We start from the raw sequence: 19,347 nt of genomic DNA on the forward strand, positions 1-19,347 counted from the left end.
AAATGTCTTCAAGCACATTTTTGTCTAACTTATCTTGTTTAATATTTATATATAAGTGAATAACCTAAAATCCTTGGCCAAGCTTGGAAGAGAGATACAGGACAAACAAAAGATCCCCATAAGTATAAAGACAAAGAAAAAATACCAAGGAATAGTCCAACTGGAATACAGTCGCTAACCTGAAGTCAAAATTGAAACTGGGACAATAAAACCCCACAAGCAAAACAATGTCCCTGAAATGTGATAACTTCATCAGGGAAAACCAAGCTATAACTCGGTTAGCCTACACGGTAGGTGTCAGTTCTAACCCACACTAGCAGTGTTTCAAAGGGGCTCCCTTATCTTTAGAAAAAAGGAAAACATTCAATGTAAGAAAAGAGACTTCTAAGAACAAAGATACAGTTTGAATTCATTGAGAATTATGACAAAGTGAGAGAGAATGTAAGCTACATAGCAATGATCTAGGGTACGCAAGTCAAGCATATCTAGCCTTGTCCTGTATGTCCAAAAAGCCTTTTAAATACTCAGAGTTCTTAGAAAATGGAATGTAAATTCATCGGTGTATATTTTAGAGCTCTTCATTTTCAAACTAAGGAATAGAATTTTACAATATCCCAAGAGAAGTAAGCAGGTACCCAAACCAAGTATGTAATTAGAAATGGAAAGCCTATTTTCTCTCCAAAATCAGTGAGGGCAGGCAGATGTGAAGGAGGGGGAGGAAGATGAAGGAAGAGAGAGGAGACAAGGAAATCAGAAGCTATAGGAAAAAGAAACTTAAAACTAAAATGCAAAGGAAAATATAAAACATTCCACTCATCTATTTTTTTAAGGGAACAAGAAACACAAAACTATTCAATAAATATAACAAACCATAAAGCACCTTCTGTTCTAAATTATAACCAGTTAAGAGAGAGTGTGAGGGTGGGAGGAAGGGGAAAAGGCAAGATGTGGGGAGCAGTCTGATAGACAGACGAAGGCGGGCCCTCAGTAGCTCTGGAGGTATACTGAGCCCCAGGAGGGCTGCGATGAGAGTGCACAAAACATCCAACATCCGTTTTTCCCTTTAACTATCAGTGTCAGAGTAACCTAGGCTACTTATTATCACTACTCTATGAAATGTTGACAAGCTTTTCAGGAATTTTACCCATGTTATCCAGAATTGGGTAACATGGTACTGGTAATAAGTCTCATTACCACTGGGATTTAATTTGAAGATAAAACTGGATATTGTTGGGGGAAGACCTTGAATGATTGAATAAATGCTGGTTCCAACATCACCTTCAGGCTCTGTGAATGGGGCAAACACGCTCCCAAAGAACAAAGAAAAGGCAATCTGACAGCTTTTGAAGGCCAACAAAACCTTCAAGCAACGTTATTAAATTGACCTGAAGCATTGAAGTTTTAAAGGCAAGAAATGACTTAGGTTTTAGAAATTAACACTTACGTAAAACCTTCTGAATACTGTGGGGAGAATAAACCTTTATTTCAGAAATAAACTTGGAAGTTTGAAAACAAAGTAGAAAACCTGTTTCTGAAAACAGAAGGGACTATTTGAAACACTGAGCACAGTTTTTCTACAGCTCTTTGAAACCCTTCAAAAGTTCTACGCTGACTTCTGGAGATGGCCAGAGAAGATATATCCCAGAATGCCAGCAAAACAGAAAGTAGGAAATGATCAGTTCCCTAGGGTAATAGCAGTATGATCTCAAGAGATATTTGCTTCCGGCCATATTAAATTAAGCTAAGGCCTAGACCAGAGGTTCCACTCATCTAGGGAAGCAGAAACAGTGCTTTCCAAACTAGTCAAAGTTATTAGCCACCAAGCAGAGATCCTGCTGCTCCCTCTAGTCCATTCATTATCACATTCTATTCATTCTCTCAGCCTGTTATACTTAAACAGAGGGCACACATGCCAAGGGCATAAGAGTGAGAGACATGATGGAGTATACTTGAAATACTTAGCCACTTAATTTGGGTGTGGGATGTGTAAATGGAGAAGTCAAAGATGATTTCAAGGTTTCAAGTCTGGATGCCAGACAGAGATGCCATCACCAGAAATGTAGAATGTAAGAGACATGTTTGTGCAGATGGGAAAAGAAAATGATGGACTAATTGGCTCTGCTGAAAGTGAAGCACTGGCAGGACTTCCAGATGGAGATGTCCAGCAGGCAACTGGGAAATACTGAACTGGAGAGCAAAGAAAGAGATATGAGAGTTATTCGAACAGCAAAGATAATGAAGTCATGGGAATGAGCAAAGAGAGAACGGAAAGGGCAAAGGACAAACACTACTGGGACACTTACATCTAACAAAGGGTAGGAGGAAGAAGGCAAACAAGCAAGGACAGAATCAAGTAGGAGGGGAACTCAGAGTACATAATGTCCCAAAAGTCAAAGGAGTGTGGGAATTTAAGTCAAATACTTTATGTACAGACTATATTCCTTCTCTTCATAGTCCACTGAGTACACTGGAAAGAGAATGATCTATGGAGTGAGACAAATCTGGATGCAAATCCTGGCTCCGTCACTTACACAATCTTTGGGAAAGTAAACCTTTCTGAGCCTTAGTTTCTTCATCTGTAAAATGGAGATAACCCCACCTACCTTTCAGTTTGCTGGGTTGATTAAATTAGAGATTAAATATAAAGCAACTGGCACATAGTAGGCATTCAGTAAATGTTATTTTTCATGATCTTCCCTGGTGGCCCTTCCAAACTATTCCATCAACCTAAAAGTGGCCCTGAAAAAATCTCCTGGAATACAAGGAGTTTCAAGCTTATGTTGAATGAAAGTGGAAACCCTGATAAAGACAACCTCTTAAATGACAGGGAAATTAAAGAAATCATTTATGCCAGAGAAACAGAAAATTATACAACCCTCCTCCAGCCCCTAACAAAAAATATTATATCTCCATAGGCACTTAAAAAAGATCAGCCCAATTACACAAGTATTCCTTGCCTTTACTTGGAACCGCATGTTTTAGAAACTAGCCAGCAGGGCCAAGTCTGAAGTAGAATGCAAAGTAGAGCTCCAAAACCTACACATTGTTATGGCTTTCATTCTCCAGAATGGAAGAGCACTCCCCTCAGGGGGAGGGACAGAAGGGCAGCCATGTTGGAACCATGCAAGTCACTGGAACTCAGGAGTGACAGACACTTTATGAGTGGTTGCATTGTGTGTACATGAGATAGATGAAAGTAATGTAAGGTATGATTTTGAAAGACCACCCACTTTAGTTGTTAAGAGTAACAACTAACAACTTTCAGTTTAAACAACATGCATAATATTAATTATTGCTATCAAAAATAATAGAAATTGAATCCTTTTTTCTTGTATGTGTGTGCATGTGCATGTGTGCATGTTTGGTAGTACATTATCTTATTTGCAAAGTTTTGGACTATGACAACATATACTCACTCATACTTTCTCTTAATCAAGAGAATTCTTGAAGTCTTTGGCAGTTTTTTTAAAAAATCACCAGATGTTGGCAAAATACATTTTAAGACATGTCACATGCAAAAGCCTGGAAAATATCATCCGCACCCATGACTTTCAACTTAAGCCTATATGCTGATGAGTCCCAACTATGCTTCTCCTGAACTCCAGAAGAATATATGCACTCTTTCCCAGTGATCTCATCTATTCCCAGGACTTCAATTACCAGTATATGCTGATAATTTCCAAGTATGCATCTCCAGCCCTATTTCTCTCTCTTCTGTGATCCAAAACGCAACTTGAACTACCTAGCAGACAGACGTTTTCTACCTTAATGATCAAAGGACCCCTCAAACCCAACCTGTTTAAAACTGAAGTCACTATTCCAGCCCTTTAAAATGATGATCTTAAGGCCGGGCGTGGTGGCTCACGCCTGTAATCCTAGCTCTCTGGGAGGCCGAGGCGGGAGGATAGCATGAGCTCAGGAGTTCGAAACCAGCCTGAGCAAGAGTGAGACCCCGTCTCTACTAAAATTAGAAAGAAATTAATTGTACAACTAAAAATATATAGTAAAATTAGCCGGGCATAGTGGCGCATGCCTGTAGTCCCAGCTACTCAGGAGGCTGAGGCAGGAGGATCGCTTGAGCCTAGGAGTGTGAGGTTGCTGTGAGCTAGGCTGATGCCACGGCACTCACTCTAGCCCGGGCAAAAGAGTGAGACTCTGTCTCAAAAAAAAAAAAAAAAATGATGAGCTTATATTTCACTCATTTATTCAACAAATATTTACTGAGCACCTATTATGTGCCACAGCCCCACCACCCAGAAAAAATAGAAGTTCCAGACTCTCCCTTCTGTCCTCATATCCTGTCACCAAGTCATGTCTACTCTACTTCCTCTATTCTCTCAAGTTTAGCTTTTATTCTCTGATTTACTGCCCCCTACCTTATCCCCTGTATTACTAAAACTCCCTGCCACAATTCACTCTCCAATGGTCCTCCATGCTAAAAAACATTTCCCTTCTTAAATTGTTTTCCTGGCTCCTCATCATCCTTGTATATGACCTGAACTCTCAGCATTTCCTGCCTACTTTTCTAGTTCATCTTCCCTTCAGAGGTTGGAGCACAGAGGTCCAACTATTCCAGTCCAACAAACATGTCATTTTGTCTCTTAACTCTGTACCTTTGCACATGCTTTACATGATATAACAGCCCTTTTAAGGAAACTAGGCACCCTCGTCCATAACTCAAGAGCCCTCTGACCCTCACATTGTGCCCAGCTCTATGGCGGCCCTCATCATGCTGCCTTGATATCCTTGGTTTTCTGTGTCTGCCTCCCTCATTAGGAAGGGAGCTCCTTGCTGGCAATGATTTTATCTTGTTCATCAGTTCCTAGCTCTGTACCTGACATAGAATCAGTCCTCAATAAATGTTGATTAAAGTAAAGAATGAATAAAGAATCTTTTAATATTTATGCAGAGATAGCACATAAAGTTCATTATTAGTGAGTTTCTTTTCTGTGAATTTCCATCTGTTTTCCAAAACAGATAAATGTGGTCCACAGTACAATCATTCCATGAAACCTAACTTGGAAACTGTCCCTTGGGTCACATTCTCATTTCTATGGAGCTCAACATGCAATGCAGCCAGTGCTAGAAGTATTAATAGTTCTCCAAAGTGGGCCAAATTCACAGTATGGGTTGACTGTCACTACTTAACAAAGATCATATCTTTGTACTTGGACAATGATGAAACTTGATAAATAAACAGTAGCTCTATGATATCAGTGACAATTATCTCAGCAACAACTTGGGGCCAATCCAACAGAAAATGGTGCATGATGTCTGAAAAGCTGTACCCTCTAGCTCTTCCCAGTGTAAGTTAGGCTTATCCTCTAGATTATTAAAGGCATACGGATATAGGGATATTATATGTGTACATATGTGAGTGTACAAATGTGTATATGTGTGTTAGAACCAGGCAGGTTGCTGGAACTCAGAAGCTACACTTTATGAGTGGTTGCATTGTGTGTCCACGAGAGATGTGAAAGCAAGGCTTTCATGACACAAAATGTAAGGTATGATTGTGAAAGACCACCTACTGTTAAGAGTAACAATTCAAAACTGTCAGTTTAAATAATGTACATAATTATTATTTATTGCTATCAAAATAATAGAAATCTATATATGTACACACACATATAATCTGTGAATATATATAGGTATATATGTGTGTGTGTATATATATATGTGTATGTGTATGTGTGTGTGTGTGTGTGTGTGTGTGTGTGTAAAACATATCCAAACACCACATTTAGGTAAAGCTGCAGTTAAAAATCTTTCCCCACTTGTCACCTCCTCCTCAACCTTCAGTTTTGAAAGAGGGGCAACAAGACTCCCAGGGCCACAGAGAATAGGTAAATATGCTTCAACTGCGCCACCTCTTCTTCAGTCTCTGCTGCAAATCAGTTTAGACAATGATGCATTTAGAGAATCCATTATTTGATAGTTATATACCACCCTAGGATCTCATTGGACAGTGGCCAAGTCCTCTAGACTATGTCTTTGAGTGTTTATTCTTACATTCATTCCAACTAATTAATTAATTAATCCCACTAATAACTCTGTACAAGGCACTCTACTCACCATTCCAGAGGGTATAACAATGAATCAAACACGGCTCCTGCATTCAATAAGCACAGGGTCTGGAAGAGGCCATGAACAAGCTATGCACTTCAATAAACATAGATACTAAGTAAGAAGGAGTACAGATAAAGTATTTCTGGGAACCAAATGCAATTAGGAAATCCCTCTGTATTATCTCTGCACATATGCAAATCTCCAAATTCAAATGTTTTCCAATCCTTTCCATCTGTTATGTGCCAGTTAACTTTCTGATATATACTAGAATGAAAGCTTTTAATCTCCTTCCTATATCTGTCACTCTAACTCCTACTCTCTTCACCATCTTTCCCTCAGCTTCAATCATCCAAACCAAAATTTGACAAAGAACTATGGAGAATCCCAGGATGCCACAATACGTAGTTTAAGTACTAATACACAGGGTTTGGGAGAGAGGGAGCAGAACCACACTTAAGGAGGAGAATATGCAAATAGAATTCTGATTTCTTTTTCAAATGAATATCATCCCTTTTTTTTTTACCCTCTTTGCTACTTGGGCCACTATCTGAAAGGACTTTCTGATAGGTCATCCCTAGACAACTAATTGAAAGTTTGGCCTAATGCAGACAGAAATTAAGAGAATTCTCTTATTTATCCTACCCAAATAAAATTTCCATGGCTGAAAATCCACTTTGGATTATGTCCTTTTAAATGTACATTTATGAAGCTTGATATCATAGATAAGAAACACCAAACACTGAGGAAAAACTTACATACATTTAATGTATGTTTCTGTAACTGACACCAAGTTGCATTATTGATATTTTCACAAACCTAATTACCACAGATCTGTAAAGTGAAGATAAATATTAATATATGCATTTATGTATATGTATATATCTTTAATTTATCTTTAAATTACTTAGAATATCCTTATAAACAAGGACAAAAATACTTACCTCTTGTAAGACTTGGCTAGTCTACTTCTTCCGGAGTCATTGTGCAGCCAAATGAACTAAACCAATATCACTTACCTATTGACAACAAATGGATTTTTGACCTGAAAAAGTGTTTATCTTTTTTAGAAACCTTAGTGTATTAGTAAAATTAAATCAACTACTTAAATATTGGCTTTATGGAAATTTTATGCTTGTAATACATTTCTAACTCCATTCATTCATTCATTTAGTCTATAAATATGTATTGACTACCTATTATTTGTACTATGTACTGTGCTAGACACTGGGATACAAAGATGAATAAGATATAGCCTCTAACCTTAAAGATATGACAGTCAAGTAGGGAAGATATAATTAGAAACATGTACCTTAAAGTTGCCATAGTCAGGACTTCCAATTTTCCAGTAATAAACTTATTTTCAAAATGCAGACCCAAAAAGGTCAATTCAAGTTTTATTCTAAAGTTTTGCCTTCTTCTCAGTTTATAAGAAATAAATATATGCTTCATTGTGGAAATTTTGAAAAATACAAAATATTTTAAAAATCATCACTTCTACTGAGAAATGTACATCTTTCAACTTTCAGGTGGATAGAAGGAATACGATTTGAGGTGATTTCTTTTATAATGGCTTTGACTTCCCTGGTCCCTTCTTATTGCCACTTTCACTTGTATTTTATCTCCCTTCCTATCAATTATTTATCAATATAAGCCTATTAAGTGTGCTTCAAAGAATTTAGTAGATTTACTAATCTAGCATATAAATACAATTTCAGCTACTAGAAGTAATTAACTGTTTGGAACACTAGGGATGCATTTTGTTCTAACATTGACTCCTTTTTATTCATGAGGAAAAATACAAACTCTCAAATGAGGCTTTGTCCAGCTACACACAAACAGAGGCAAAAGTGAAAACGTCTTTCTTAGTAATCAATCTGGATTCATTTTTGTTGAGAAAATTGCAAACAAGTATTTCTAATAATTAGCACTTGGCTAATTGACCTTTAATTGGCCTAATTTGAAATACGGAAGTAAATCTTCTTCACTTTGTATATTCAACAAGATATTCAAGTGAGACTATAATGTTCCAGATAGCATTCTGCTCCCCCCCCACACACAGCATTTCAAAATGCACATTTTCTCTGCTGATATGCCTACCTTCACCCTGCCTTCTGAACCTCATTCTCCCTGTCATGTCTCAGAAGGTAAATTCACATTACTTTATGATGTCTCTAAAGTCAGTCTGGGGCCCATGACTTGGATTCTATTTTCTGATGCTCATTTCTTAATGGAGTGTCGAGGATCCTGTTTCAAGCCAGACAATTTACTAAATATGGGCAGATGAGTGGGGGATTTTTATGCCCACACTTTCCATTAGATCCTAGATTACCAAAAACATCAAACCCATTTACAAGATTGGCTAGGGCTGAATAGATGGAATTCAGCCTGGAATAGCCTCTGAATTGAGCCTGTACATGAATTCTGATTCCAGGTTACAGAAACCTGTGAAGTACTTCAACAGGTTCTTGCATGTGTTATAGCTCAACTCCCAAATATGGTAATACCAACCTTAGCGAGAAAGGTCTAGCTGACATTAAATCAAAGAGGGCTTGATTTAAGAGATGGCTTACAATTTATGCGCTATAATAATTGTTGATCTTTAATGATACTAAGCCAGTCATGACAATGCTGCTAATTTCAATTTGTTCTTTGGGTACTCAACATTAATAAGCCCTGCCTGCCAATAAGAGTCGCCAGCTAACTGAGCTAAGCCTGTGTCTGTCTCCAGCTAAAATATCTGTAGCCTGAAAAGTTTGTCTACAAACCCCAATAATGTGCCATAACAATTTGAACTTAGGCTTTTAAAATAAGTAGGATGACATATAGCTTGCGAAAGTATGTGAGAGTTCATAGAGAATACATAATAATCTAGAAGTTCTATTTCTGTCAATTATTTACCAAATGTTGTACATTGCTCTTAGCCTTGTGTTCAACCCTGCTCAAATGCAGTGCTTTCCCTTTAAGAAGCTTATAATCTAAAACATACAAATAACCATATGTAGAAAAAAGCTAGAGATCAGAGTAAAAGGAAGCATTCACAAAAATGTACAAATTCAGCATGCCAGAACTTTTCAGTTGAGCAACATGATCCCCAGTGAAATTCTTTCCAAATGATGTATCGTGTGCACAAGTTATAAGTGATTATCTTCAATTTTCTTAGAAATGAGTAATAAGATACCACTTAAGACCCATGCTTTTGTATATGCATCAAACACTGAAGTTGGCGTGGTCATTGATAGCTGTCATTTATGGAGAAAACATATTTTCTGTCTTGTCTCAGACCAGACAAATCCAGGACTCTTTTCTCCCAGGCTGGTAATAAGCAGCCTTTTTCTAGGCTACAGTGAACAGCAAACATTGTGACTCTAAAGATGGAAGTAGCAGAATACTCAAAAATATTGCATCAAAATATTGGATACAACCTACCAGCCCATAAGAAAAAAACACATTGCAAAACTGACACCATCTGCGTCATCTAGCATCCATCAAAATCTTATGTCTGTATTTCCTAATGCTTACAAAATGGAATTTGCTCCAAGAATTCAGAAAACTTGTTTTAAGATGGCGGCCCTATTAGGAGACTTCTCCCTGTCTCCCACTCCATCTCTTCAGTTCTTTTCCCTTGTCCACGCTGGCTATTGTGACCATTTCAGCCAATTTCCTGGAGGCATTTTCTAGCCCTTTTCACCCTATTTAATCCTACAAGTTTCCTGGGAAGCCTGTTATCTTGTGTGCTCCCCCACTAGACTGTGAGCTCCTTGACAAAAGGGATTGTGTCTCACTCCTCGCTGCACCCCCGCACCTAATACAGAGCCTGCCAAGGAGTTGGCAGTCTTAGACTTGTTCCAGAACAACCTTCCCCACCAATCCTCAGCCATCTCCTCCATCAGATTCATGGCTCCCTTTAAGCACATCTCAGTATCAACATCAGGATTAGCATAATAAATATATTCAGACCACATTTGAAAGAATTCTCTAAACTATTTCAATTTAGCACACAATAATACAACTTTTTCAAAGTTTTAACAAATCACCTGCTCACCCAAATGTCTAGTGCAATCTCAGAGGAGAAAAAAACCCTCCCACACCTCACTTCTTATTCTCTCTCCAGACATTAGGACCGCTAACTGCTTCAAACTAATTGGGGAACCACAGCTGGCAACCCAGATACGGTTGCTAGTTCTCACACTAAAAAAAAAAAAAAAAAGCAAAAAACTGAATACCGAACTCTCTCTTTGTTTCAAGAATGTTGCTTTTTATTTTTATGTTGTTTCATCTATTTTGAGAAATTCCAAGATGATTTTGGCTCTTCAAGGCTGCCTTTTACCCATATAGGCATTTGGCCTTCCGGATTGGTTCTTGCACTTTTCAAGGCCCTCCAAGGCAAGATCCCTCATTCTTTTGGGAATTGCAACACTACCAGGGTTTGTTTGATTTTCCCATTCCCATCCGTCCCCTACATGCTCCCCCCCTCCAAAAAAAAGTGGTGTATGGCATTCATAAAGTGAATTACACTTGATTTTTGTTTAGAGGAATTTTTTTCAGACTTCTGTAACATTCCCTTGAGACAATTGGAAACATCATTGTCTGATTACTAGCTCACTTTCCTTGCCTAAAATTGTATCCATTCTTGATTGCGCCTGTGGGTAGGTTAAGCAAAACAAAATAAACATCTAGACTTATGAGCTCATTGGCTTTTTTCTGAATTTTTCTAAATTAAATAAGGGCAAAAGAGCTGCATTGAAAGTTATATGGATTTTTCTGCCAAATGCTAACTCTGTGCGCCTGGTTTCCATCTGTGGTGCTTTCCAAGTTACAAATCCTTTTTAAAAAAAAGTGGGGTATGAAGAGATCTATGGATTTGGGGGACATGCTATTTAGAATTGCTATCCTGTGCCTTGAACACTCCAAAAGAAATGGGAACATGAGATTATAAGGCTTTAGGTCAGCTTTGTGGAAGTCTAGTGTAGTCCTTCAGCATCAGTGATTTATTTTTTAGGCTGGCTGATCTCAAATACCATTTAGTCTCATTCATATTAACAGAAGAAATGTACCTTATCCACTCTAACCCAATTCTGCTAATGGCCAAAGTTAGTAGTCAATCCCAAATGCTCTCCCTAAGTGAAACAGGACATTCTTGAGGATTTCTTCTCACTGTGACCAAATCTCATTTGATCAGAGACAACGAAAGCTTTAATGCAGTTAATACAGTGCAGCAGGCAAACTGAACATGGCTTAAGATATACATGGGTGAAAAAAAGTCAAGCGGTCATCATGATGGTTCATAACTATCAAATAATTTGCAGCTCTCTTTCAATTTCCAACCACTGAACGACAGCAGCAAATTACACATTTATTCACTTTGAAATTATGCACTTGCCATTGTATTTCGTCTGCCATTATCATCTCTTCTCTGAAATACTGATGAGCTCTTTCTGCACATGGATGTTTAGGATTTTTACCATGTTTTCCATAACTACAGTGACCATATTTGCCCAACTAAAATTCAGGACGCATGGCTTCATGCCAGGACAGAGTATTAGAAATCTGCACTGCCCCAGAAAATCCAGGATACATGGTAGCTGTATGGGGATCACCACATTTGAAGTTTGGCTTTGCTCCAGTGCGAGTCAGGACAGTGTCTGCCATGTAGGAGGTGCTCAACACGAGTTACGTTTGTTACATAGAGCTGAAGCAGGGAATGTTGGGTTTATATGATGAAAAACCTTCAAAAGTGATTTCTCCTGTAGAGTTTGTGAAATAGTACAGGAAAATGAAAAATCTTTATTACAAGTCCCTGTTCTCTATAAGTATGGCCATCCCTAGGCCAGGAGGGAGCCCAGGCCAAAATCTCATACACAGTGTGTGGGCCCTCCCAATACTTTTATACAGATGCTGCAAAGAGGCAGGCAGCCAGAGACCTGGGGGAGGGTGAGTGCCTATATAAGTGTTTGTAGAGGGGGGTTGCTAAATGAGTATCTGTGCTTTCCTCTGGTCTTTTTCTTATTTTAAGCACCACCTTGACTCCCTGGCTTAGAATCAGCCAATGTGGCCCCAACCCCAACCTTAGGCCCATTCATCTTGTGGGGGCTCAGCCTGTGAGGACCAATTTTTACATTATCAACAAAAGCATGTTCTCAGTCCTTAGCAATCTAATTACCATGGCACTTCCAGGGGAGAGAGATTCGTCCATTGTTTCAGCTCTGTGGAACTGATTCATAGGTTGCCCCTTACGGCTCCTGCACACGCCCACGTGGTATGTTATTAACACTTAACAGTGGAAGAGGTGGTTCTACCCTCCCTTAGAGCAAAATCCTGCAAAGCCATATTTAACATACGCGCAAATGCATTTCAGTCCCCAAAAAGGGTGACCAATTACCTTTGCAACTAAACAGCAGGCTCGCTCGGCTCTTTTCATCAACCTAAAGAAAAGGCTGAGGGCGCGCTGGCTGCCTAGGTAACCTGCCAGTGAACGGTCGCTGGCAGCGCCCACAGGGCGCGCATCCGCATTCACAACTTGGTCCAAACATCAGGTCCGCCTCCATGACTTGTTGAGAGCCGCCAGCCAAGTTTTGGCTAGGGCTGCTCCAGGATCCCTCGGAAGCGCGACACGCGCGCCTCACTAGATGCATGAGTCTCGAGAAGAGACCCTGGAGGCCACAAACGTCTTACGGTTAGTGAATGAAACTGGCTGTTTCTTCCGAGCGCATCTCTGATAAATTAACCTGTTTGAAACTGACTCTTCTTGCCCGCATTGTTAGTGTAGAAACTTGTCCTAATTGGATTCTAAGGGAGGCGTTAGGAGCCCAACCGCTGGACAGTCAATCACACAAGGCCATTAATATTCATCTGTTGACAGTGGCAGCCCTCGGCTAAGGTTAAAATATGTCCTCACGGCACAATCTGATTGTGCAGAACAAAAGGCAGGCGTTCAGAAACTTTCCTCCACGTAAAATCATCTCCCCTTCAGGGTCCAGCCTGTCAAGAAGGCAGATAAATTTGGGAGGGGGAGGAGTTAAATCATCTTTGGACTCCTGTTCCCTGGGCCAGCAGCACCGTTTTTAACCCGATTTTGCCAACCTAGATAAGGGACGCTGTTTGGAAGGAAAAGATTCAGTTCTCCTCATTTTGGGGACCCTCCTACTCAAAAGTTTCCCTCAGCGTGTGTTCACCCGCCACTGCGGATTTGGAAATCTGTCCTCAACTTTGCCTGCACTTGGGCCCGTGAGCCTCGGAAACCCAGGCTGGGGAATGAGGGCGTGGGGGGGGGGCGGTGGGAGCACGTTGGGGAAAAGGATGGCCGGAGCTGCGGTCCAGCTAAGGCTGAAATTCTGACACGTACGTGCGAGCAAGGGTGGCAAATTCCCGAGGCGCCAGCTCGGCTGTGGGGAGCCAGTTCTCAGAGGCTCTGGGAAACAGCTCCCACCTTCCCGCCCTCCCAAAAAATGGGCGCTCACGAGAAAGCGATCCCCGCGGTTCCTCCCGATTGCACCTTCCCTGACAGCAGCTCAAGCCTGGGGGATGCGGACAAGGTCCACATACAATCTCCCTCCTTCCATCCCTCCTTCAGTAGACCTGGCCAGGCCCCGGGCACACTGACCACTCCCAGGTGCCCAGAGGCAGGGTGCACGACCGCGGCCCGGCAGGGCTAGCGCGTTTGGGGTACAGCCACCACGCGCCCCTTGGCTCCCCGCTGCACACAGGGAACGCGAGAGGGACACCTCCTCACCTGGCACGGGAGTTTCAGGCACCCACTTGAGTCCTGGCTGCAGTCTCTGGAAGAAGGAGCGGACCTGGTGACAGGTGGCGTCCGGCGGCGGCGGCGGGGGCTGCGCCTGTCCCGGGCAGTCCAAGCTGAGCAGCATCGCCACCACCAAGCACGCGGTGCGCACGGTCCCGGCCATCCTGCTTCTCCGGGAGCTAGGAGAGCGCGGGAGAGTGGCAGCGGGAGTGAGAGCAGTCCCAGGACTCGGCAAAGCCTGGCAGTGGCCCTGAGGAGTGAGAGACGTGCCGCTACCCAGCCGCTGCAAAAGTTTCCTCGCAGCTACCTGGGCGCTGGGCGAGGGCGGGAACGGCTCCACGGCGCGGGGCAGGGCGGGGCTGACCGGGGTGGGGCGGGGCGAGGAGGGACGGGGCGGGGCGAGGCGAGCCGCGCGGCCAGGAGGCGGTGGCGGTCGTGCGGCTGCTGGCCTACGGGGTGTGGGGGCGCGGCGTGGAGCGCAGCGGGGATGACCCCAGCACCGCGGCGCTGGGACCGGGCGCGGGCAGTGCGAGAAGAGAGTGCGGAACGGGTGCGGTGGCTCCTGGCAGCCGAGCCCAGCTGCCCGCTCGCGGCCGCTCTACACTGGGCGCTCTGGCATAACTACTGCAGAGGGGCTGCGGGCTCGAGCGCGCTGATTGGCTTCCCAGCAGCCGTCCCCTCTGACTGGCTCTGGGAGAAGTTCCCCAGCCTCACTCCTCCTTCCTGCCGCTCATTGGCCTACAGCCTTGAGGGCTTTTCCCTTTAGGATTATTGCAACCTCTCCATCCTTCCTGGGGGTGGGTGGGGGTCCCTGGCTTAAGTGCCCTTCTGCTTCACCATCGGCCTTCTTCCAACCTGGTCCAGAGTCGCACAAGGTCTTCCTTCTTCCCACGAAATCCACCTCTTCATTCTGCTCTCAGAGGGGCTTCCTGCGAACCGTTTTCCCAACGCCGCTCTGGCCGGGTTCTCAAAGCTAACCCACAAACAGTCACGTTCAGGGGCAGCTGGGGACCGCTGGGATTTTCACAGCCTTCCTAACCTTTGAATACTGTACCCAAAAAGTCTGAAAGCCCCTTTAGCTTGCCAGGTTTGATTCAATAGAACCACACAAAGTCAGAGAAAGCACCTGATCCCAGGATGTTAAAAGAATCTATCTCCTGCACAGTAGTCCTGGCTGAGCTTTCATGAAGCAAAGCATTACTGGTGACAACGAAATAACCTGGGGCTTAAAGGCAGCCTAATTCATTAGAAAATCATTTCACACAGCAAATGTGTTGAGCCTGAGCTAGCCTATTTCATAGATGGAGTCGAAGGCTGTTTGAAAGGTCTAGACCCAAATCTCCACCTCTCCTGCCTAAATTTCACCATTAGAAATCCAGTTCTCTGAAAATCTAGTATCTCTAAGAGAACGAATACATTTAGTCATTACCTGTATGCTCCTAAGTAGGGATCTTTACTGTGGATTCTTTTTGTGACCACCCCCCCGCCACCGCACACACACCCTAGGCACAGTGCCTTGCACGTAGTAGGAACTCAGTAAGTATTTGTATGATGAAATGATTTAATTCCTCGGTGTGAATTAGTTTATCATCTGATTGTGTTGTTTCTGACCTAGGAGAAAATAAGTTTTGGGGGAGAGGGAGAGACTCAGCACCAGGAATTGTCTGGGGTGTACAAGTTGGGCGGGGGGGGCGTGGTGCAGAGGAGGCTGTGTCCCAGGACTTGTGGACTGAGAAGAGAGATAAAGGGAGAAGGAGGTGACTAAGGAGTTTGCTCACTCATTCATTCATTTAACAACAAATATTTGAACTCCTACTATGTGCCAGACACTGTGGGATACAAACAGATAATGGGGACATAGATTAATCCATGTTACTTGACCTCCAAGAGCTACAAGCCTAATGGGAAAGACAACAAAAGAAAATGTTAACATTCTGTGTGTTAAGTGCTAAGATAGAGTTCTAGGAGGTGAGGGGGGATCAGAGAAAGTGTCCCACAAGAGTTGATGCCCTAAACTCCAATTTGAGAGATCAGTAGTTGAGGTAAGAAAAGCAGATGGGCGGAAGGGTACCCAGGCAAAGAAAGCAGCGTGAACAAAGACACTGAGAGGAGAGAGCCTGGCCTAGCCCACTTGAAGGGTGGGAGGTGCAAGTAATGATTTCAGGCTGGGGAGTTAGAAGAGCTAAGGTGAGAGAGGTAAGCAAGGGCTAGATTATGCAGAGTCTTGAAGCCATATTAAGGAGCCTAAAGAACCACTTAAGGAAATTTTAAGCACAGGAGTGCCATGATCATATTTAAAGATCTCTCCAGAAGCCCCATAGAGAATGGCTTGGAGAAGGGGAAAGACTGGAAGCAAGGAGACCAGTTAAGATGCTGTGAAAATAATCCAGACAAGAAATCGTAAAGGCCTGTGGCAGAGGAGATTTAGAAAGAGAAAAAACTACCAGAGATATTTAGGAGATAGAATTAAAAGGACATGTTGACCTAGTGGATATGGGGGCTGGGAGAGAAGGAGTCAAGGACGGAGGGCTCATTCACTCTTTTTTTCAACAAACATTGAGTGCCGCCTATGTATCTGGCATTCTTCTCTTACTTCATAATTTTGCCTGGGGTTAGGCCTGCGCCTGCATTGAACATTTGACAAATGACATATCCACTTTTAAAAGAAACACCAATTAAGAGTCATAATTTGGCTGGTGAGTTTGATATGTTCCACCTGTGGAGCCCTGTGACCAAAGGGCAGATTGGAAGGCAAGCATTGATTGAATTTCATGACCTTGCAGAGGAAGACATGACCTCCCATAAATTCATGATCTTCCAGAGCTCATGCAACTAACTACAAAGGCAACAGTTGTTTTCAACTACTGAGTATTGAGTACCTGGAAAAAGGGGACTGGGACTTATTTTTAATATATGCTTTTATATCTAATACACTTTGTATGAGCTAGGACAGTGCTTCCCAAAGTGAAGTGTGTGACTCTCTAGATTCAATGAAGTTCAATGAAGTTTTTGCTTTTTATTTTAATAAATATTCATTTTAATGGTGGGTTAGAAAAAAATATGTATATAACTGGTTCATCCAACCTATGATTTGATTAGGACAAATCAAAGGAGGTTGTGCTGTGATAAATTTATTTCAATAAAAAGGTGAGCTGATTTAAAGAAAAATATTAAATAGTATTGGGAATGTGAAGATATAACAAAATGTGCGGGGTAGGTAATATGCGAATGACTAGGATGTGGGCTAAGTCATAGGCAATCTAGCCCTGAGAGTTTCTGAAATATCTCTTTGGCCTGAAAGCTTCTGGTCCCTTCAAGCAGCTACTTCAGGGCTTTTAGCCAACCTAAGGTAGGAGTTAATAAAACTTGCTAGGTTTAAGGAGTGGTTCCATTTTTATAAGTACCTCTCAAAGACTTTCTAACCTTCCAGCCCTGAATTGATGACTCTAATAGTGGAATTTCAGGCACTGAAACAGGCTTTTTGTCAGGAAAGCTTGCAGGAACGCCGTGGGCAGCTGTCCACTCTTGCCTACGCGGTAACATGGAATTTTACTGATGAAAATCCAGTTCCTTAACCAAAGCATAAAATCCGTTACATTACATAGTGTATACTGCCCAGATGGGCAACTGTGAATTAAGACTGCGTTTTCTCTTTTTCTCTTTCTTTTACATAAACAACTGTCTTACCTTTCAAGGCTCCCTTCCTTGTGTTAGAAGTAAGACCAATGACTCATCCTTACTCTTCAGCTAGAAGGGACAAAGAGAAACAATCAGTCTAAAATAACAAAAGGATGTGCTTGCTGATTGAGCCAGTGTTCACTTTCTACAATTCGTGGTTCTGTGCTTTCAGGCCCAGTTGGAAGCATTTAGATAACACTGTTGGGCCCCATCTTTCTCTTTGGACCCCAGAGGAAAGCTACCTAGCACAGCAGGCCCAGAAGAACTTTTCTTCACCTTTCACTCCTAGTCTCCAGTTTGAAAGAATTCGAGAATTCCCAGCTGTAGCCAGCAGCTATTATCTTGCTGTAGCTGGGAGAGTCTGGTTCCATGGCTCCAAAAGCAGCATAAATCAAGTTTTCTGGGAGAGGGTTAAGAAAGGGTGTTCAACAGCTGCCGCCATGGGAGGAGCTCATACATAGCCATGCACACGGCCACACACGCACACATTGTTTGTCTTGGGCCCAGTTCCCTTTGCCCCTCAGGTAATGTTCTCCTCTTTCTGTCTCCCTCAGGTATACAGTATCTTCTGCCCTGAACCCCACTCTCAAAAACTGCTTTCAGAGAAGAAACTTTAAAACTCATCTGCTTACAGTGTATATGGTTGATAGAATATAATGGGGCTGCCCACCCAGGGGTACAAGTATTTTAACAGGATCAAAGCTTTAAACCAAAGGAACAGAGCTCTAAAAACTGTGGAATTCCAGGCATCTGCCAGTGGGAAGGGAGTGTTTAAACTGAGGGGCAATGAGGCCTTTTTTGGTGCACCTGAAATCACATCATGTAGACAGTTGCTTATATGTTAGACTGGTCAACACCTCCCTAGCCACACCTCTGCACTCTATGGCACACAGCCACTTTGTCTCCCCTTCCCTTGCAGTGTATGACTCCTTTGTGGGACGGAGGGGAGGGGAGGCGCCAGGCGCACTGATCCCAATGCTCCCAAATGTATATGCTATGATCAGAGAATGAATTATGGTCCTTTGGGAAAGAGTGTTCATTCATTCATCCCAGCCAGCAGGCCAGTGCAATGTAAATGGTAACTTTGTAAGTTGAAAGACTTAAAGCCATTTTGAAAATTGCATAATAATCCCAGGCAGAATTTGGCTCCATGTGTATGGAAAATTAATAGACCCGGCTGAGATGCTTGCATTGTGAATTGTGGATGGATAGCCTCTCCTCAGACCAGGGACTATGCTTTGCCCTCACTAAATCCTAAAATATACTGCGGTTCTTGTAAGTCAAAGTCTAAGGCTTAAAAAAAAAACTATTGAAATTTTAATTTGTGGTATCATGTTGATTACTACAAATAAAAAGTTATTCTATTCTGTGTTTGTATAAGGAATATTGATCTAAATTTCTAACGTATTTCTTCATATCCTGGTCCATTGATTTTTTTTGATTGGGCAGATATACTGTACGTATATCTAACATTTTGTGTCTCTTGCATAGAATACTTGGTTTTCTATAAAAGTTTAAGAGGTTTGTAGTTTGGTGATTGAGAGTACAGTAGCTTTCAATCCAAATGCTGGTGATGCCTGAGGCATGCCTTTATGTGCCACATGGTAACTCACACATACTTTGTTTTGCTTTGAATTATTGTGGACCAAAAAACACAGTAGTTCAGGTAATGTAACATATTTATTTGATGTATGGTATGTAGAACCTATAATAATTTCATTAAGTTCTTTCTGGGATTTTATGTTCTGGAGCCTGGGTCCTTAATAAGCCAACTTGCATCTAACAGTTGACCTCTCATGTTTGCTTCCATCAAAGTCCTTTCCTATCCCCAGAGCTCCCTGAATTCCCAGCAATATATG

The 19,347-nt window shown here is 42.1% G+C and overlaps 1 protein-coding gene across 1 annotated transcript in view; it reads right to left on the reverse strand.

Moving 5' to 3' along the window:
* GPC3 (glypican 3) overlaps nt 1-14,206 on the reverse strand; it is a 428,110-nt gene extending 413,904 nt beyond the window's left edge. The window contains exon 1 of the mRNA XM_012653413.1: nt 13,799-14,206. Coding sequence (XP_012508867.1) covers nt 13,799-13,973 — 175 coding nt within the window. The 5' untranslated portion in view covers nt 13,974-14,206. The remainder of the gene's footprint in view (nt 1-13,798) is intronic.
* Nucleotides 14,207-19,347: the final 5,141 nt, after the last annotated feature.

Source organism: Propithecus coquereli, unplaced genomic scaffold (assembly GCF_000956105.1).
Source record: "Propithecus coquereli isolate 6110/MARCELLA unplaced genomic scaffold, Pcoq_1.0 Scaffold42, whole genome shotgun sequence".
Classification (NCBI taxonomy): domain Eukaryota; kingdom Metazoa; phylum Chordata; class Mammalia; order Primates; family Indriidae; genus Propithecus; species Propithecus coquereli.